We start from the raw sequence: 21126 nt of genomic DNA, 5'->3' as shown, positions 1-21126 counted from the left end.
CATCTTGTCCCCACCCTCCCATCTCCCCAGGGAGACACCGGCAGGTCTCCTGGAGCAGCCCCTAGTCCTAGGGGGTTGGACAGAGCCAGGTTTGAGGGTCTCCAACCTCATTCTTCACAGGAGGACCCCTGCGAGACTCCTTGTGTTTGTTTCTCCAACTGGCCTTCTCAGGCTCTCTGAGCATTTGTTCCCTTGTGGAGGGGGAATGAGCATGAGTCCATAAGGATGCCTGTCATCTAGACTTCACCCCCTGCCACGGCAAGTCAAACCCCAAGAGATGGTGGCCAGAGCTCCAGCCAGGATCTGCCTCTGGCACCCTCATCCAAACGAGCATCCTGGCTTCTGAAGGATTCGACAGATGACCATGTTAGGGTTTGGTTCTCAAAAATCCTGAAGCATGGCTGCCAAGTACGCAGTGAAAGTCAAGAGGATCTTGTATGTGCCACCCACCCCCTCACCGCCAACCCCACGGAGCACAGTACCAGCCAGAAGATTTTTGTTATGAAGGACAGGACAGGCCAAATGGTTGATAACGTCCAGAGATGCCTGTTTTATTTCTTTCTAGGTGATTGCATTTCAGGCTGGTAACAGTAATAGTCTAATGACCAACTCAACTTGTCCCTCTGAACTACAAATGAACAATCCAACTCAGCAAGAAGCAATGCTGTCAACAGCTAATTGGAAGGGGCTGGTTTTCCAAATAAACGGTCTTGGCTGGCTGTGGGTGGAGCCAGAGGTGAGGCCGGAGATGATCCGAAAGGCCCTGACGCCTGACTGAGACAGGCTGAAACCCGGGGAAGCCTTCAACCCCAAATCGTAAGAGCACAGCTGCTAGTTTCCTTTCTGTGGTCAGTTCAGCCCAAAGACGGAGCTGATCTGGGCCCAGCAGAGCCAACACAGGGCCCATTTTTAAGCTGACCTGTCCTCAGCCTGCACTCCCTAGGGCACAGCCCTTTCTGCAGGTTCTTAGGAAAAAGCTAGGCTTCTGGCAATTCCTTGTCTCTTTTTAAAGGTTCTGCTTTGAGAAGAAAAGGGAACGCAGGGGTAACCAAGGGTGGGCAGAGGCTCCAGGGGCCCCAGGCCCAAAGCCACAGGGCTCTGGGGGCACGGTGTTCTTCTGGCAATGCAGGTCCACTGCCTCTTCCTGGGAAGATGGCCAACGGGGAGAACTTACTAACAACATTCTAAATGGGAGAGGCTGTCCATTTGAGAAGGCAGAAACTGGGGGAAGGTCACAATCAAGGGAGAAAGAGCTCGAAGGAAGGAAGAAGCAGCTCTTTCTTACCACACGGGAGGCGCTCCATCAAAGTAAGCAATTACTACGTGAACCATTACTGTAGCTACTCTTTCTCTCATCAGAAAAGAACACAAATTTCCTTTGAGAGCTAGAGCTCCTCCCCTGCCCAAGAAACCGACTGACAAGCTGGTGTTTTTCTCCTCAGGTCAAGACAGACCAAGTCACTGAGGAAAGGCTGTCCCGATGGGCAGCAGCTCTGAGCAGAGACCTCCGGGGCCGCGCCCCCGCCCGGCTCCACCTGAGCGCGTGCGTGGCTCTGAGCCGCAGGGGCTCTGCGCATGTGCTCTAGCACCCGAGGCAGAGCTGGCGCACCCAAGGTCTGTGCCCACTTGGCGGAAGAACACCCGGGGGCGCGCAAAATGCCTCACCCAGAGCTAGCGACGAGAGCGCGCCGCAGCCCTCATTCTGGCCGGGTCACGCCAGCCCCACGAATCCCCGAGCAGAGTCTCCAAACACGGTGGGTTCTGCTGCTGCTGGAGAGGATGCACACCCTAGGGTGCTAGCTGAGGAGTTAATGCAGAAAGCAAGGCACCACAGAGAGGGTGGACACTTGGGTTGTGTGATTCGGAACACGCTGGAAAAGTCCAAGGGCGACGGGAAGGGGGGAGAGGGGGAGGAAAAGAATGAGTTTTAAATAAGGTCCCGGGAAGCTGGGGCCCCACTAGATGGGCTCTGGTTTGAGCTTTTCTGCTAGGAAGTCATTCACAAAGGCCTCCACAATGGCGGGGGTGATCTCCTCCACGTCCATCACGTACTTGGCCCGGGCTGACATGTCCAGAATGGTGAGTAAGGGGGCAGCCTCGGGCAGGTTGGTGTAATCGCGCAGGGAGTCAGTCATGTCATCCTGGAAGGCACCGGAGGGAAAGAGAACCAGTGAGTTGTCAAGAAAGAGGGTCGACAATCCCTTGGGCCCGGATTCCCCACACACCATGGAGGGGAACCCCACCCCACCATCCTGGAGAGTCGCTGGCCTCCAGGCAAGATGGGCTCTCAGAACGGGGAGCAGGGATGGGGTGGGGAGCAGGGGACCCTGCCCTGCCAGGGTGAGGGGGAGGCTGGTTCATCAAATTCACTCTCTGCACCAGTTCAAACCCCAGGCAAGTCATCTTGCTTTATTAGCATGAAAGCAACTTTAACTTGTAAAAATGAGATGTCTTTTGATTACTTACTTTTACAACCCACTCTCAATTATCTGCAGCCCCACTGTGGGCAGAGGGCTATCTGAACTCCAGCTTCTGAATGTTTTTAACAAAACAGCTCAGTCCCCCCACCCCCATCCCACGGCTGTAGGGAGCAGGCAGGAGTTGCACAACCAGTTCAGAAGCCCAGGCCTCTGAAGTACTACTGAGGTTTTACACTATCGTTATAGTAATCGTAGGTTCCCAGTGACCTGAGAAATTTCTCTAGTATGAGGTGTACCTTTAGTAAATATAAAGGCAAACAGAAATCCAAAGACAAGAAAGATTTGTAAGGGGGCAACCAGCTGAGATTGGGATTCCCAGGTGGCTCAGTGGTAAAGAATCCGCCTGCTGGAGTCCTGGGTTCAATCCCTGAATCAGGCAGATCCCCTGCAGAAGGGAAAATCCCACAGACAGAGGAGCCTAGCAGGCTACAGTCCCTGAGGATGCAAAGAGTCGAACAGGGTTGAGCATGCATACACACAGCCATCTGAGATTACTTTTCATGCTGCTGCTAACAGGAAATGGACGTTCTATACCCATCCCCAGGTTGTCCCACTAAAAAACGTGCAAAATTCTCCACTGAATGAGAAGACCTGCAGAAAGAGCTGATAGTATTCCGGGCCTTAAAGGCTGGCAAGCAGTTTCTGAGACAAAAAATGTTTCTTTCTAAAAGGGCAACTTCTTAGGAAAGATAAGTGATGGTCTTTCTTCCCCCTACCCAACAAACAGCACACACTTCCCAGCAGTGCTGGGTGATTCAGCATCTCTGGCAGTGTTCACCCAATTCAGGCCCTCCATTTGGGTTAATAAACAATCTTCATGATAAACAGAGGGGAGACACCTGGACAAATCCCATCCATCCAACTTCCATTAGAAAGCCAAGCTCAGTGCCTGCTGCCTCCCCGCCCCTCTCCTGAGCAAACATGGGGAGATGAATTTTAACGTCTGTTAAGGCCCAGGAAGGGACAACTTCTGTCTGTGGGTGAGGATGGGATCAAGATAAAGGCCTCAGCCCCAGGCCGACTGTGAAGGGCTGGAGTCCTGGGCTCAGAGGCACCCAGTTGGTGCCAGATGGTTCCAGAGCCCTGTGCCCACTTCCTTTCCTGCCATCTTGCTTCTGAGGTTAGAGAACTGGCCAAGAGAGTTGCCAAGGCCAGGAGCCCGGGTTCAGGGCAGAGAAGGTCGGGTGGGGAGCTGGAGTAGTGGATGCCCCTAAGCCCCTGGGCCTCTGCCTAACAACCTGGTCCAGGCTGGGCCAGCCCTGTACGGGACCCCGTGGACAGAGGGAGTGAGAGCTTGCTTCCAGAGTCACTCCTGATCTCACATTCACTTCTCTCTTCCGCCACCTACTTAATGCGAGACTTTGGCAAGAAACCTCTCAGAGGCTAGGTCTCATAAATTCTATAAAAGGGATTCAATAATGGCTCACATGGGGCTCCGGGAGAGTGAGCCAGCCTGGGCGCACAGCCCTGCCAGGCCGGCCTCGCAACAGCCTCACTTTCTTCATCTGTGCACCCCTAAGGATGGTGTTCCCGCCCGCCAGGTGATGAGCACGTGGGTGGTGCAGGTGAGGTGCCTGGCCTGGCTGGGCCTACAGGAAACCCGCCAGCGCTCCTTTTCGGCCTTGTTTCTGGAGCGGCCACTGGAGCCCTACAGCCCCGCCTCCACCCCGGCTCAGCCCTTTCCCTCTCCTGAGCCCATCTTTTCTCTCCGAGCCGCTGTTCTGGTCGAAGGGGTTAGAGTTTAATACATTCAGCGCGGCTTCCATTTGTGCTTTGTGTGGAGCGGGCTGTGTAGCCCAGGGCAGGGCCCTGTGAACCGGGGCTTTGTTCCCTCCACCCCACGGCTGGGCAGGGTGACTCCAGCTGTCTTCCAGGGGCCCACCGGGCAGGGTCGGCTATTGAGGTGATGAATGGGTGGTTCAGGGAGTCTGGCCGCCCCTGGGATCCAAACACAGCGTGAAATGAGCACGGGGCTCGGACCAACTGGAGGTACAGATGGGAGCAAGGAGGGCGGGTGGTGGTGGAGGTGGGGCGCTGGCTTCAAAATGTGTGTCTGTCAATAACCGACTCAGGCCAGTGCCTGGGTGGGGAGAGGCGGCTGCGCATGCGTGGAGGGTGGCTCCGGGGTGGGGAACCAAGGGGGTGTGGCTGCGCAACTTGCGTGATCTCAGAGATTCGGTGTCTGCAGGACCCAGGCTACCCCACCTTGGGAGCCACTCCCCTACCAGCTGGAGGCCTTCTAGGGACAGGCCTAGGGTGGAAGAGGCAGGGATGCCAGGAACGTCAGCATTCTCCCTGGGCTGGCGGGGTAACTGCAGGTCGGAGTGACAGTCGGATCCCCATCAGTGTTCGGTGACAGGAAAAGCCCCCTTGGGCGGACGGGTGTCCGGGGACTAACCAGTCTCTTTGTAAAGGATCAGGAGCCTGGGTGGGACCCAGCCCGGAAGCAGTAAGTGCTGACCACTATCTTTGTGGCTCCCTAGCAGCCGGGGTGGGAGCAGTCTGGGTGCAAGAGGGAGCTTCTGTCCTAGGAGAGCCTCCTGCTGCCTGGGGACTGCTGGGTAAGGGATGGGAAGGTGGCGGCGGCAGGGGCCAAAACTGGTTTTCCTTGACTGGTGACACCTTTTCATGCTCCATTTGTCTGTGGGCTCTTCTAGAAGCACCGTCACCCCAGAACCCCAGGCCCCTTCAGACATCCCCAAGGGCTACATCACTTGTGTTGTAAAGGTCGGCCAGCAGAACCAGCCCGGGGGGCCCCGGCGGCACTCACCTCCCCTGCCACAAAGAACAGGAGCGGTGCCTCCTCCTCTTTGGCTTTGTACTTGGCAATGATCTTCTCAGCTATTGGCTGGATCAGCTGCTTGGCCGCCTCTGACTCGCCGTCATCCTCAGAATCTGTGACAAGAGAGAGAAAGCCACAAAGAAGCACTGGCTTGTCAATCAGATGGAGTGGTGCCCAGGTCCGGGGCCCAACACGCCCATCTGGGCGGCCCCTGAATGGAAGCAAAGCCTCCCCTGGGACACCGACCTCGCCTCCTGGAGGTAAAAGGGTGTGTCCCCAGGCACAGGCCAGTTTCCTCGCTCTCGCAGGCAGGCTGTTCTGCATCATGCCCCCAGGAAGAACTCACTTCACCATCTAGCACTAATGCCCAGGCAAATGAAATCCTGCTCCCTGAACTCCTCACAAACCCACCTTGGAAGGTGAGCCTCTCCTAAACCAGAACCTGAGGCCCTGGTGGTTCTCTCTCCATCACTGAATGAGATGCTCTGTCCTTGGATCCCTGACTTCCTAATGGAAATGGCAGAAGTGGCAGTGGTGGTGAGTCAGGACTGCGGTCTGAACATCAGCTTCTGTGGCAGCTGGGAGGCACCAGGGTACTGGCATGCCAACTTCATAGCTGGCAGCGGGACTTGCCCAAGCGGACAGGCTGACTGTCGGGAAGAACCCCCGACCAGGCTCCCAGAACCCCCTTGGGGCATCTCTTGCTTCCAGTGAAATAGCAGCACGGGGGCAGCTCACCCCTGCTGAACGCAGTCACCGAGAGGCAGTGCAAAGCGGGGGACACAGGTGCCTGCAGAGGACCTTCAGCCGGAAGTCCTCCCGGGAGGACCGGCGCAGGCCGAGCCCCACACGCTCCAGACTCATCTCTGATTAGCTTGGTGACGCTGCCAACTTGCTGTGCCTCCCTGCGACCCTGTTTCACATTTACAGATGGCCAGTGACGTTCCCAATTGTCCCTCAGTTCATGAAAGCTTCCCAGGCCCCAGGCTAGGGGCGTGTGAGCCTGCAGCAGGCAGGAAAGCCCCAAGGTGAATGGTTCCCCAAGGCCAGCCCTTCTCAGGGTCACTGTCATCCAAGCACAAGGCCAGCCTGCAAGCCAGGATTCCCTCCAGTCCACCATGGGCTTCCCACCTGGGGGCCCCCAAACCAGACTTCCAGAGAATGGGGGTTGGATGCCACACACATTCTCCAGCCCCCTCACTACAGACGGCAGCAGCTCAGCCATGTTCCTGTTCCATGTACCATGATCCTGGTACCCAGACTTATTTTAAGTTGGAACTGAGCAATGAGTCCTAAGGCAGAGGGCGAGGTTGCCCTTGGCCAGCAGTTACTCCATTTGCAGAAGGAAGCAGGGGTCACCCCACAGGCCTGCCAGGAGCCTGGCACGGGTACTCCTGCATCTTCCTGCAGGGCAGACCAGTCACACACTGAGCACGAGAGGGAGAGGCAGGGAGACGGAGGGGTTCTCAGCCCCAGAGAAGCCGCCCTGGGGCAGCTCCTCAGAGCACAGGAGAGAAGCGGCAGCAGCTGGGGGTGAGCCCTGGCCTGAGGGGGCCCAGCCCCCCACAGCTGCTGTGCAGCAGCCCCGCCTCCAACAATGGGTCTGTTCATCAGCGGGCCCAGGGCTTCCTCCCAGCGTGACCTCTTCTTCCCAGCTGGTGGCCAGGAGCAGCTAGAAGGAAAGCAGAGCAGCAGCTCCCTGCACAGCCGCCACAGGGGAGAAGCATGAATAAATCACCGGGGTCAGAAGCATGGCAGCCAGAGACAAAGGGCCAGGCTTTGTGCTGCTGGTGACTGAAAGAAGCTGCAGGGACAGACCCCCTGGCCCCCTAGTGAGCTCTGCCCATTTTGTCCCACCCAGGGCCCGCAGCTGAGCTACCTACCTACAAACAGGACGAGGCAGGGGCCCTCGTTCAGCTGCACGGCATTGGAGTCAGAGAGCTCCAGCACAGGCTTGGGGTGCCACGGGAAGCCCCTGCAGTCCTCGTCGTTCAGCACCTCCACCCGCCCCTGCCGCGTGATCACCTCCCCCTGCGGGTCCAACACGATGAGGGTGGGGATGCCTGTAAGAGAGAGAGAGAGAGCTTGGCCATGGCCCCACAGTCCGTGGGACAGCCCCCCCGGACATGGTTTAGTCCTCGAGTGGAATCCGGGCTCCACCTCTGAAGAGCCACGGAACCCACCTGGGTCTGCAGGGGACTTCTCCACGGAACTCCAAGCAAGTTACCTCCCCGCTCTGGACCTCAGACCCTCCACTGCCATGTGGTAAACACACTGCAGTTCCCACCTTATCCCACTATGGAAGGATCAACGAGGCTGTGCATTTAAGAACTTCAGCCCTGGGTCTCAGTACATAGAAGAAAAATGAGAAAGCCTAGAGAGGTTGGATGGCATCATCAACTCAATGGACATGAGCTTGAGCAAACTCTGGGAAATAGTGAAGGACAGGGAAGCCTGGTGTGCTGCAGCCCATGGGGTTGCAGAGAGTCGGACACGACTGAGCAACAACATGAGGTCCCCAAGAAACAGGAGCTGCTCCCTCGCCTGCAGGAAGTCTCCACCTCAGGAGGTGGTGTGAACGTGTACTCCCGCGCAGCGCACACGCAAGGGTATGCAGACCAGCACAGATCACAGCAGGAGGGCCCCACCCGGGGGAGCACAGGGGCCTGTGTGGGGAGGAGCCTGGGGCAGCAGACAGGAAGAGGACAGCTGGCCGCCATCTCCAGCCCTGCTGCCTGGGGAGGTTCCAGTGCCCGCTCTGAGGGCGACAGTCCCTGGGGGAAGCATACTGGCAGTGCTGCTGCCCTCACATTAGACTTCTGGGTTGGGGTCAGAGATGCAACACCCAGCTCCCCACAAACCACAGTCTCCCTCCAATCGTAAAGCCTCCAATGGAAAAATCAGAGGTGACCCCTTCTGGGTTACAGGGGCGTGTGGGTTTTCCAGCTCCCTGCTTCTTGCGCTCCACTCCCTGCTGCTTCTCCTCCAGCTAGGGACCTCAGTCCATGGAGGTAGCCTCGGCCTTGACCTCTGAGGACACTTGTCTCCCCAGTGGTCCCTCCCCTCCTTGCACTAATCAGCCACCTCCCCACCGGAGCTGACTGGAGCTAGATGGGCCAGGGAAAGCCAGAGCAATTTAATATTTATAGATTCCACAGCTTTGAGTCAGTAGTTTGCTTCACTGACATTTTACTTCTCTGTGGGGGGTGGGGGGGGAGGGATGCTGAAGTACCAGAAACACAGCCATGGTGTTTTGTAACCTGTGCGGTGGCTGGGGCGGCAGGCATGTAGGGGTGGGCCTGCCTTCAAAAGGAAAAACGAGTGCATTATGTTCACGCCTATGAGAAGGAGAGGCTTGGCGTGTTGGAGAGCAGGTCCAGAAAGAAGCAGCCTCTGGGGACTGCCTTTTCCACCACACACATCATATACAAATGCATGTGGCCACAGCCAGAGCTTTTGAGGGCTTTCAGCATGTGCCCAGAGCACAAGGGACATGGGGCATCTTCAGCCTCATCTCATATCTGCTCGTCATCTCCCAGAGACCTGGGGCTCACATCAGGGGTCTCCCCATCCCGGATGGGGCTGGGCTTGAGTCAGCGGCCTGTAGGGGCCTAGGGCTGGGGCCCACGACATGAAGGGCCAGCTGGTTGCAGACGAACGCCTCCCAGTGCCATGCCCCATTTCAAAAATGCTTTGGCAAAGTTGTTTAATCAGTTTCTGAAATTGGGCAATTTCTAGTGTTGGGTTAAACCAGGGCCCTGCCCACTGCGATGATTAGACACAGCAGCAGGCTTGTTTGTAGCCCAGATGTGGGATGCTGGGTTGGTCTGTGGAGGGCAGGCAGGCAGGCACAGAGGATGGAGAAGGGAGAGAAAGTAAAATCCAAAGGCAGAGAGTCCTGCTTCCTGGTTTGGGGCTTTGGTTTCTCCAGGTGACTAATAGGCTTCTTTGTTACCATGGCTAAGGCCTGTCTCCAGTCCTTGCCAGTTGGGGCAGTGGGGAGGCACCAGGACAGCAAGGCAGGGACTCGAGCCCCCAGGTGACTATTGGGGGTTCCTCAGCCAATTCCATGGAGGAACAGCTCCCCTGGACCCTGGGTCTCCCCACCCCTCCCCAACAGCTATGCAAAAGCAAAGGCCCCTTGTATTTGGTGCTTTAAGCCCAAGATGACGAGGTTAGGTTGACTGTGGAGCACAAACAGAAAGTGACTTGGTACAGTGACCACAGATTTCAATCTAGAGAAGCCCACTTATAGCACATGGACTGGGAAAAAGAATTGACAAGTACCAGTTGCTTTCCCATCACTGACCGGATCTTGGATTAGTTTGGCCCCAGAGCCCTAAGTGTGTATGCCTCTGTGGGGATGAACCAGCCAGAAGGAAGTTCACTCTTGCGGCATCTGCTCAGCACTCCACCCAGTGTGAGGACCTCACCCTGGGATGTAAGACTATCCTCCTTCTGCCAATGGTCAAGTTGCCTACCCAAGGCCATCTGCCCAGTAAGTGGCCAAGTTGGGACAGGAAGCCTGGTCTGCTTGTTGGCAAACTGCTGCTCTTTCTACCAGGCCAATCTGCTGGCAGGGACTCTCACAGCACTGTCGGTTGGAGGCTGGTCATCCCCAAGGAGGAGCTGGGCAGGGCAGGGCAGGGCACGCTCCTGCATCCATACCTTCTGCACCACCCACTTCCCTCTTCTCTGAGGCTGTGGGAGAAGGAGGCTGAGATACAATCATCTGAGGCTTCAAGAGAAGGAGGCTAAGATAGGATCACCTCTCCCCTTTCTCTCCCATTCACCGGCTTCCCCATCCAGCCCATCCTGCCTTCCCTGTTCCCCTGTCCCTTGAAGCAGGTTCCCTGAAGCAGAGACTTCCAAGGAGAAAATAGGGCAGAGCCTCTGATGGGAAACTTAAAGGGAATGGAAAATTTCAAATCGATGTCTTTGTACAAAATAACTTCCACACCAGCAAGGAGCTTCTCTGAAGGGAATGAAAAGGGAACAGTTCATCTCTGCTTCTCTTGATCGTGTCATTTCCCAGCTGGGACAGTGTTGGGGAGGAGACTACAGTGAGGGTTCTAAGGAAGATGTAGGCGCGTCATTTAATTGCTCAGAGCCTCAGTTCCACACCGTCAAATGGGGGTAGTGGGAGTTTCCGATCTTACTTGGGTATAGGAAGGAGTAAAAAGATGACAAGTAGAAAATGCTTTTGAGCAGGATATCTGGCACAAAGTACTCCATATATATCAGCTCTCATTATAACTAAGTCCACTATTATCATTATTAGTCATCCCTAGGTTGACCATTTGGCTCTTGAAAAGGGGTAGAAGACCGGGGCCGAGGACTTCCCTGGTGGTCCAGTGGTTATGATCCCACACTTTCACTGTCAGGGCCCAGGTTCAGTCCCTGGTTGAGGAACTAAGATTCTGCAAGCCGTGTGGTGTGGCCAAAAAAATAGAAATAAATTGAAAAAGGAGAAGCCTTGCTTTAGTGATATAAACGGGAAACTCCACACTGCCTGGAAGGAGTTTGCTCAAGAAACAGAAGATAGAGGTGAAATCAACACCACAGGGAGGGCTCCAGGGATGGCGTGATGCTGCCACGTCTATAGATGGTGTTCTCTTATGTGCACCACCCCAAGCTTAACCTCTGGGCACAGAACACATACTTTACACTCCTAGAGAGGGCTTCAGCCCCAGGCCCCTCCCTGGGGAGCTTGGGTAGAGCTCCAAATGGCAGAGACTCCGAATCCCCTTCACCATCTCCCTGAAAACCTAGAGAAGAAAGAAAAGGCCTAAGGAGCCGGCTCCATACTGTTTCCTCCTGGGAGAAGCCGATTTGTGAGTATGTAAAACAATCTCAAAGTCGCACATACTGAGACTGTCCCACTGTTGCATTTGGCTGCTTTTCTATCGCCAAAGGGAGTTTCGAAGGAGATGGTGGGTCTGGGGGCAGCACCGTCAGTGCTGAGAGAGGAGCTGGGCAGGGCTGTTTCTCTGCTTCTAGATGACCATGTGATCACAAAGATTGCTGGGACTGGGGAAGAGAAAGGCGAGGAAAAGCAGGCCCCAGGACAGGATAGAGCAGGTTAGGGCACGTGGAAGGACAAAAGGTTACATGATCACGGAAATACATGGTCATCATGAAGACTGTAGCAGGATGGAAAATGTTTGTAATATGTAGTTAAATCGAAAATACAGAATACACAGTGCTATGTGTACAATTACAACTGTGCAGAAATATGCTTATAGACAGAGACCAAAAGGGACTCAGAAAAGTGAAAACAGTTGTGTGAGGAAGGCAGGAATGCGGGTGAGATAGATATACATTTTTCTTAAACTGTCTTATGATAAATTCATTCAAGTTAAATAAAAAATAAGAACTGAAGGGCAGTAGGGGTGGGATGACAAATACAGACCATGCTTTGGCCACATCCACCACCCATTCCATTCATCACATCCCTCTTCTCTCTCCTGCTCCCCTAAATCTTCCCCTGCTGGGAGAGCTAATAAGGAAAGAAAGAAGGCAGCTAGTTTGGGAGGTGAAGCTCAGAAAAACCCAAGGGAGGTCAAAGGGATTAGGCTCACTTGAACTTGGCCAGAAGGCCCATGTGGCCATGTCAGGCGGCACAAAAAAGACTTGTTTTTGGCCCCACCACAAGGCATGCAGGATCTTAGTTCCCCAACTAGGGATCAAACCCATGCCCTCTACAGTGAAAGTGCAGAGTCTTAACCACTGGACTGCCACGGAAGTCCTGAAGAAGACATTTAAAATGGCAGCATTCTTATAATATAGAAAAACCAGAAACAACCAAGAACCCACTGACAGTGGAACCGATAAACAGATAAACAGGCTGTAGTACAACAATGCACTTCATGGCACTGAAATAAACCAGATGTAAATATCAACAGGGATAAATCTCAAAAACATAATGTTTAGTGAGAAAAGCAAGCTGCAGAACGCTATTACAGCATGTCAGCACTTAAGTACACTTCTACAAACACAGCCAGCACGACGCTACACTACTCATGGATTCACAGCCGCAGAGCAAGCATCTGAGGAAGACTCGCACTGAATGGGTGATAGGGTCCCTGCTGGGCAGCCCCAGCACCCCAGGAAGAAGGAAGGGGGCTCCGGGGAGGAGTGGAGGGAACCTAGCTTGGTGTGTGTTTAATGCTCCCATTCATTTCTATACTAAATATTGGAAGCAAAGGTGTCAATTCTAGGTGGTGGCTACAGGGGTGTTTGTTATATTATTCTTTGTCCTTTCCTGGTTTTTCTTTTTTTATGTTCTCAAAATGAAACAAGAGGAGCAGAGGAGAGCACTGAGGCTGCTCTGGAGGCCCCGAGGCAGCCCCCAGCCACCCTCCCCAAGCCCAGGGGGCAGCTCCAGACAGCCTGCACCAGCCCTTTAAATCCTGAGACTTGCCTACAAATACAGCAGTGTCAGCCCCTTATCCTTGGTTCATCGAAAACCACAATGGGGACTTCCCTGGTGGCTCAGTGGTAAAGAATCTGCCTGCCGATGCAGGAGACGTGGGTTCGATCCCTGATCAGGGAAGATCCCACATGCCACAGATCAACTAAGCCTGTGCACCACAACTATTGAGCCTGTGCTCTAGAGCCCACATGCTGCAAGTGCTGAAGCCTGAGCACCCTAGAGCCCAAGCTCCATAACAAGAGAAGCCACTGCAAGGAGAAGCCTGCGAGGCAACGGAGACCCAGCACAGTCAAAAATTAAATAATAAAAAAGAAAACCACTATGGCTGAATGTTTCATTTTTATAGAAAATAGACACCTCCTCACATCCATTTTTTGAAAAGGGGCTTAGAAGGGAGAGAGAGAGGAGAAGGGCAGGGAATGGGTGAGGAAGGTGGGGAAAAGGAAAAAGGAGAGGGAAAGCTAGAGGATGAGGGTAAGGAACAAGACGGCAAGAGAGAAACAAGAAAAACAGTTGCTGGGAAAGTGAGGGCCTCACACCAGGGCCTCTGGGTCTTCCTCAGGCCCTTCTGCCGGCCCCAAAGTGGGAAGGGGAGGGGAGACAACAAAGCCAGTGAGGGCCTCTAACCCAGGAGAGAAGGCGCTCCGAGCCTCCCTGCAGAGAACACGGTGTTCTCAACAGCCAGCGTTGGACAATGGCTAATGGGACTTGCCTTTCACCAAGTGTGTCCAAACCCTTTCCTTAGAAACGCACGTGTCAACAGCTTATAGGGCTACAAATTTCCCGGTCTGCACAAAACGCTGGGAGGAGGGAAGCCAACCCCGCTGCTCCCCAAGGCAAAGGAAGTGGGTGGAGGCCACATGCCAGGCCTTGGTGAACTCAGGCAGCCAGGGCTCAGGCTAGAGCACCCGAGGGAACAGCACCCAGCCCAGAAGCAGACGCCTCCTCAAGACCCAGACTCTCCCCGCAGCACCTGGATGGACACCTGAATGAAGTGGCAGCATCTTATGCAAGGCCTCCCTGGGATGCTGGGGGACACTCAGAATCCACGGGGTGCTCTGAGCCCAGCTCCCGAGGTGCCCAGAGGATTCTGGGTTCTCCTGCACAGTCTGAGCCTGTTCAAGTGACACAGGGGAGCTCTGCCCTCATGGGCCTCAATATACAAAGTGACAATCCAATCAAGTCGTCTGCGCACTGCCAGGCACAAAGACAGGCCAGGTGGAGGGGGTTTGGCTTGGGTGCAGGCAGTGGAAGATACCGGATTCCACGCTGTGAAAGAATCCTCATCAAGACATTCAAAAGGACACAGAAAGTGGGGTGAGAGAGTCAAGCAGGGAGCACGAGCTCTCCCAGACACAGCCCTGTGGGTCTGCTGAACCAGACGGTCGGGGGAACCCTCTAAGGACTCTCTGCGTGTGTGGAGTGTATGGTATGGACTGTGCACATTGTGATACTGTGACATAATAAGGCGTGTATATCTGGCCTTGACCCCCAGTTCCTGGCACAGAGCTCCTAAAACTCTTACGATTTCCTGAATGAAAGGGGTGATAGGAACATCTTTTGTTATAATATTTGGTCTTAGTCCCAGATCCTGACACAAGAGTTTCCAAGACCCTTGCAATTGAAGGAAAGAGCCTCTTTTGGGATTCTAAGATGATGGGTGTGGGTCACCAGAGAGACATGGTTAGAAGGTTGGAATTTTAAGGTCCACCCCCGGACCTCAACATCTGGGGAAGGGAGAAGAGCTGGAGGTTGAGTGAATCACTGATGGCCAGTGATTTAAGCACTCATGCCTACATAGTGAGACCTCCATAAGGCCCCTCAGTGATGGCGTACAGAGAGCTTCCAGGTCAGTGAACAGCGGAGGTGCTGGGAGGGTGAGGCACCTGGAGGGGACATGGGAGCTGCAATGGAGCAAGAAAGAAGAAAGGAAATGGGCAGACGCACAGACATTCCAAGTTACAGACCTGACGACGTAACAGATGGTTTCACAGTGGATAGGAGGGAGACAGGGCGTTCAGGAGAATTCCACACTCCCACTAAAGCAGGTCTGCTAAGGAGAGAGACACACAGCCGGGGTGGGGGGTAGTCTGGGCCATGGAAGATGCCAACAAGGAGGAAAGTGATGGCCCCGGGACCTCAGGTCTCCAGCCAACCACCCCTCCACATCCCTGTTACTCTGTTCCTGGGCCAGCCTGTGCAAGGGTGCAAAGGCATCTTCTCAGTAACCCCACCCCCAAGACCCCTAGAACAAGTCATGGATTTTCTCTTCTATATATCTATATGAAGTAGAGAAGTATATATATTTTTTAATTTTGTATTTTGGTAGTCAAAGGCAGTGGGATGTTGACAGGTAAGATCCCAGGAAGATTGCGGCACAAGAATTTACTAACATGTGCTTCTACTAAGCTACAGGACCCTTAATGTTCAGGGGACCCCAAAAATGCCATGAAGCTAAAGTGACCCTGTGAGGCTGGAGCTGGACACGGGGATGCAGAGGCTGCCTGCATCCTCTTAGGCCCACCGACCCTGGAGCCTGAGGGAGTGGCCTCTCTCTCCCCACAGGCAGGCCTGTCACGAGCCACAGCCTGAGGCCTGGCTGCAGTGGGAGTACAATGAATTCATCAGAAATCCCAGGGGATAATGTGCCTCTAACGAGACTCTTGAGAGTCCCTGGAACTGCAAGGAGAGCAGACCAATTGATCCTGAAGGAAATCAACCCTGAATATTCATTGGAAGGACTGATGCTGAAACTCAAATACTTTGGCCACCTGATGTGAAGAACCAATTCATTAGAAAAGACCCTGATGCTAGGAAAGATTGAAGGCAAAAGGAGAAGAGGGTGGCAGAGGAGCAGATGGTTAGACAGCATAACTAACTCAATGGACATGAACTTGAGCAAACTCCAGAAGATAGTGGAGGACAGGGAAGCCTGGTGTGCTGCAGTCCACGGGGTTGCAAAGAGTTGGACACGACTGATCGACTGAACAACAACAAACGATGTGCCTCTGGGGTTTCTCTTCCAGTCTAGCTTAAATGTCACTACTGCACTGATTTTCCTTTAATTAAAAATTTCCAAAAGCTCCAAAGTCCAAAGAGCCAAGTTCAAGGACCACAGCCTGGTGCTCACCAGCCTTATCACTCAGTCTCCCTATAGTACACCATGGACATCCTACTCTGGCCTTTGGCCTAGAATGTCCCAAACCCTCTGCCTAAATCCCAGGCATTCTGTAAGGCCCTGCTCAAGAGTCACCTCCTCCAGGAAACCTTCCTGGCTCAAGAGACCCGAGCCAGTCTCCTGTGAACTTAGATTATTCCATTGTGAGGCCCTCCATTAAATACTGCCTTGAGAAGGATCCTGCGAGGCTCTTTCACATTCTTGTCTCAATGTGCTTTAGTGCATTTCTGGCTAGATAGGGCCAGAGTCGGACAGATAGGGTGAACCAGCAGTGTCAGATAGGCTGCTTACAGGAATGAATCCTAAGGCTCAGCCAAAGAGGCCAATGATCAAGTGAGCAGTCGGCACAAAACGCTCTGCTGGGGGAGAACCCAAGAGTGAGGAAGGAGGAGGTGGGGAGCTGGGAAAGCAGGCAGGTCCAAGCTGAAGACAGACTTGTGCAGACGGCAGGGCAAGCGCTCCGCGGAGCCAGCAGACGAGGAGCAGAGGGACGGGCCAGTGCAGAGCGGGGTTCTTTTGTGTGGCTGCCCGGCCGCTGCTTGCCTGGGCGCAGGGCCTCTCCAGATCAGCTTTCTGATCCTCAGATGAGGGCTCCTTAAAGTCTGGGAACCACATATGTGCTTATCCACACACTGCCAGGCCTTAAGAGGCAGAGCCAAATGAATGCATCTCTGAAAACGCTCCTTTCTCTTCCTGCTCATTTGTGGTCACCCGCGTGCTGGCTGTCTGGACCACACCTAACAACCAGGGCTCTGATCGCTGTTCTATTTGTATGTTGACAGCTGGAGGAGTCGAAAGGAGAGTTCCCTTCTCTGCTCTCGGAAGGCAGACAGAAAACAATCAATTTTTTCATGTCTTGCCAACATCTGATGGAAGGGCACCTTCTAGCCTCAGTTGTGTATCTATAACTAGCATGGAATCTCACAGGCCTTGTGATCTCTCCTTAAGGAGACTGCTATTCTGTGTCTCCCCCACTACCAAGGGCCCCAAGAAGCATCTCATGGAGCAAAGGGAGAGGAGAGACCCCCACCCTCAAACTGGCTGTGCATGGTATAGACCATCCATGGGTAATTTATTACTTTCAGGTGATCTCAGGGCCTTCGTATCGACCACTAAGAATAGGATCTGCACCTCACTGGCCTCTGCATCCAAGAAAGGGCAACTCCCTTCCTCAGAGAAGAAAAAGCTTATGCTTCACAGAGGACCTGTGCCTGGAAAGAAGATGAGAGCCCACCTGATGGACCAGAGTGCCCAAGTGAGGCCCTGGATGCACTCTGCTATATGGGGTGAGTTTGGTTTCCTGAGTCGTCATACAAAGTGTCACCTATCTGACCAACGCATTCTAGTTCTTCAAAAGACATCACCCTACTGAAGTTATTTCCCAAAGTGGATCTCATCTTGTCCACTCCAGGGCAGCACTTGGATAATCTTCCGGTTTTTTATTTCCCACCAAATTCAGTGTATAGTAGTAGTGGTAAGTGGAAACTCAAGAAATAGAAACCTATCCATTTAAATCTACTTCACCTTTTTTTCCAAAAAGGATTTGAGGCAGTTTAAAAAGTGAATGATATAATTCAATAAAAAACAGATGAAAACTGAGACCTCCCTGATGGTCCAGTAGCTAAGACTCCATGCTCCCAATGCAAGGGGCCTGGGTTTGATCCCTGGTCAGGGAACTAGTTCCCACATGCTGCAACTAAGCGTTTGCACACCACAACTAAGACCTGGTGCAACCAAATAAATAAACAAACAAAATATTTTTTAAACAGATGAAAACATCCCACTGAAAAGAGAACAAGGCAGGAAGAGAAAACAAAGCTAGGATCTAGGGCATGCAGAGAAATTGTCAGCTCTGCAAAACTGCTAAACGTGGTTACAAATTCAGTTCTGAGTTTTCTTGGGGCTAAAGCAAGGAAAGAATTGTGATCTGTAAGGAAACCCAAAGTATACAGAAGATGAGAGAAAAAACAAAAATGCACCTCCAACTGCAAAGAAGTCCAGTTTCTGCTAGGTGCTATAGGGTAACTTCCTGAACATAAATTCCTACAAGTGGGATTTTGAAATCAAAGGTTTTGTAGATTTTTTAAGGCCTCTGGTGTGCATCGCCAATCTCTCCTGGAAATTTTGTCCTGATTAGATTCCTCCTAGCAGCCTGCTCTCTTCCCTACACTGGGGATTATCCTTCTTTGGAGAGTAGAGTTCTTTGCAAATGTAACAGGTACAAATTCAGTGTTTTCATCTGTAAATTGTGAATTAAAATTATCCTGAATATTTTTCTTATCCATTCTGACAATAAGCATCAGCTGAATTGCTCACCTCATATCCTATACATACATATTTTTAATTAAATTGTTTCTCTCTTTTTTTTTGGACTGAAGCTGAAGCTCCAATACTTTGGCCACCTGAGGCGAAGAGTTGACTCACTGGAAAAGACCCTGATGCTGGGAAAGACTGAGGGCAGCAGGAGAATGGGGCGATAGAGGATGAGATGGTTGGATGGCATCATTGACTCAACGGACATGAGTTTGAGCAAACTCTGAGAGACAGTAAAGCACAGGGAAGCCTGGCGTCCTGCAGTCCATGGAGTCGCAAAGTGTCAGACATGACTGAGTGACTGAACAAATCTGGAAAGGGCTCTTTTTCCTATAAAGGAAATAGATTCTTTGCCATATTGTTTAGTGGCCTTTCTGTTAGCAAGTTTTCGGATATCCAAAACTTCATCTTTTTTAGGTTGTAAAATAAAAGATTTTCCCCTTTCTCCCTAAGTCAGTCAGTTAAATATTAAGTACCTACTCTGTACCCAACACTGAGACTTCCCAATTTTACTGAAAAAAAAGATAAAGTAACTTGCTCAAGGTCAGTCAGCAGTAGGGGAGTGCCTTCAGCAAATACTTGTTGAATGAATGAATAAGTGAATTGAGAGACATGCAGTTTTACTTATCCCCACCAAGTGGCAATTTAACCCTCTGTTTTAAGTACCACTGGTCTAGGGTCATCCCTTATCTCAAGAAATACTGCTTCTACGCTAAGGCACACATGTTTTAAGTCTCTCTGCAAGCAGAGTGCTGGAAGGAAATACACCTGCACCATTTCCTTTAAATTAACCAACTGGTACCCACCCTGCTGGAATAGTAAACCATGTCATGTCACTACACTTCTGTTTGGAAGGAAAACTGCTTTCATCTTTTTAATTACTAGGAGACCTAAAGCTCCAAAATTCTCAAAGGATTCTCAAGGATTAACAGACATCGACTTAATGCCCAAAGTGCAGAGCCTGGACAAGCAGCACTGGCATCACCTGGGGTCTTGCTAGAAAGACAGGCAGGATCTCTGCCACACCCCAGAACCACTGAATCCAAATCTGCATCTTCACAAAAGCCCCAGGGAGTTCTTATGTACATTTGAAATTGAGAATCATTTAATTTGTTTACTTTTTGCCACACTGAAGGGCATATGGGATCTTAGTTTCCCAACCAGGGAATAAACCTGAGCCCCCTGCAGTGGAAACATGGAATCTTAACCACTGGACCACCAGAGAAGTCCCAAGAATCACCAGTTTTAGATGAAATATCAATTTCTTGAAACTAGCTCCTAACAAAGCAATATGCTTACTCTAAGTGGTGAAGAAAAAAGGTTAAAGAACCGGAAAAGTTCCCCCACAAGCTGTGGAATTTGTGGGTAGATCTTGGTTTGTCTCTTTTTTTTCCCACTCCCTATAAAACAAGGAATATTGAGAACTCAAATATTAGCTGTTAACTGTCTAGGGCTGACACAGGATCTGGTACCACTAATACAAACAGAATGAATTTAACTCATAACAGGCCACAAAGAAAAAAACCCAGCTAGGTGAAGGCTTGCTGTTTAGTTGCTCAATTGTGCCTGACTTTGCAACACCAGGGACTGCAGCACACCAGGCTTCTCTGTCCTTTACCATCTTCTGGAGTTTGCTGAAGCTCATGTCCATTGGGTCAATGATGCCATCCAACTGTCGTCCTCTGTCACCCCCTTCTCCTCCTGCCCTCAATCTTTCCCAGCATCAGGGTCTTTTCCAGTGAGCTGGGTGAAGGCTGGGAAAGAGGTATTCATATAACAAAGAATAAAAATGCATATTGTCTCAAACTAGTAATCATTATTTCTGAAAACACCATGATCAGTACTTCAAGTCCAAGTTTTCAACACTCTCAGGAAATCTGTTCTCTAACCTACAAGGCAGTACCCCCTCCTCAGCCTTTACTCTGAGGCTTCAGGAATGGTGATAAGTACCGACCTGCTTTATCCTATTCATGCTCCCAGCAACTCTTTGTGGTCATTTATCATCTGCATTTTGCAGATGAGGAAACTGAGGCTCAAAGAACCTGAGTGACGGAACCAAAGGTCACTCTCGGTCTGTTGACAGGTTTTGACCGGGTCACTTGGGTGTGTGAGCTCTGTAGCCCAAGCCTGTCAGAACCCACTAGGCTGGGTGGTGAGAAGCAGCTGTCTCACCCAGACAGGCACTTTTTTTTTTTTTAAACAAAAAATGGCTTTAATGAGGTATAATCTACATACCACAAAACCCACCACATATTTTTAAGATGCTGAAGAATGTGAACATTCATGGAAATAAAGATGTTCTTTTCCCTCCAGAAGGAAAGCCAAAGAGGTGGTGAACCCAGATGAGCCGGATTCCAAGGAGCCCCAGAGTCGGGAACGCCTACCTTGGATTCCATACAGCCGGTTGAGGCGCGACCGCCGGGCCTCGTCGGTGTAGGGGACAGCGAGCCACGGCATCTCACTGAAGTACTGTTTGAATGAGTCCTCAGACCTACGGAGACACATGCACAGAGACAAAGCTCTATCACTCCTCAAGGCACCACCACAGGGTCCTCCTCGCCTCCCACCAAGTTGCATCCGGGGCCCTACAGACGCGCCAACTTCTAATCACTGTGCTCCCCGGACGCCAGGCTGTGGAAGGACCGACCCAGCGCACAAGGCTCCACACAACAGGTGCACGCCAGGCTGAAATGCCAGGAACAGACTGCTCCTCTGCAGCCCGCCCACTCAGTTCATGCTCAGCTTTTTTTTTTCAACATGGACAGGCCTTCCTTTAATTAGGAGCCTAGATGTTCAGACACCTCCTTCCCTGTCATACTTGTAATCTGTGCATGTAACTGTGATATGCACAGAACACTTTTAATCAAGCCTACACCTGTGGTTCCATGTCTAAGAAACTCTAACAGTGATAAATCTAATTAAGTGATAGAAGCAGATC

The 21126-nt window shown here is 52.0% G+C and overlaps 1 protein-coding gene and 1 long non-coding RNA gene across 4 annotated transcripts in view; one reads left to right on the top strand and one right to left on the bottom strand.

Annotated features, from left to right (window-relative positions):
* Positions 1-523: 523 nt before the first annotated feature.
* NXN (nucleoredoxin) overlaps positions 524-21126 on the bottom strand; it is a 161818-nt gene continuing 141215 nt past the window's right edge. For all 3 annotated transcript variants that reach the window (XM_020915443.2, XM_070478815.1, XM_070478817.1), the window contains 4 exons: positions 20573-20679; positions 7146-7325; positions 5251-5375; positions 524-2141 (listed from right to left, as the gene is read on the bottom strand). In XM_020915443.2, the coding sequence (XP_020771102.1) occupies positions 1959-2141; positions 5251-5375; positions 7146-7325; positions 20573-20679 (595 nt within the window). In that variant the 3' untranslated portion in view covers positions 524-1958. The remainder of the gene's footprint in view (positions 2142-5250; positions 5376-7145; positions 7326-20572; positions 20680-21126) is intronic.
* Positions 3974-5377, top strand: LOC139039035 (uncharacterized). The gene is made up of 2 exons (XR_011492165.1): positions 3974-4469; positions 5138-5377. It is a non-coding gene; the product is annotated as an uncharacterized lncRNA (long non-coding RNA).

Source organism: Odocoileus virginianus, chromosome 17, assembly GCF_023699985.2.
Source record: "Odocoileus virginianus isolate 20LAN1187 ecotype Illinois chromosome 17, Ovbor_1.2, whole genome shotgun sequence".
NCBI classification, from domain to species: Eukaryota; Metazoa; Chordata; class Mammalia; order Artiodactyla; family Cervidae; genus Odocoileus; species Odocoileus virginianus.
Note: the sequence above shows the minus strand (reverse complement) of the source record. Positions and strands in the feature narration are given on the sequence as shown.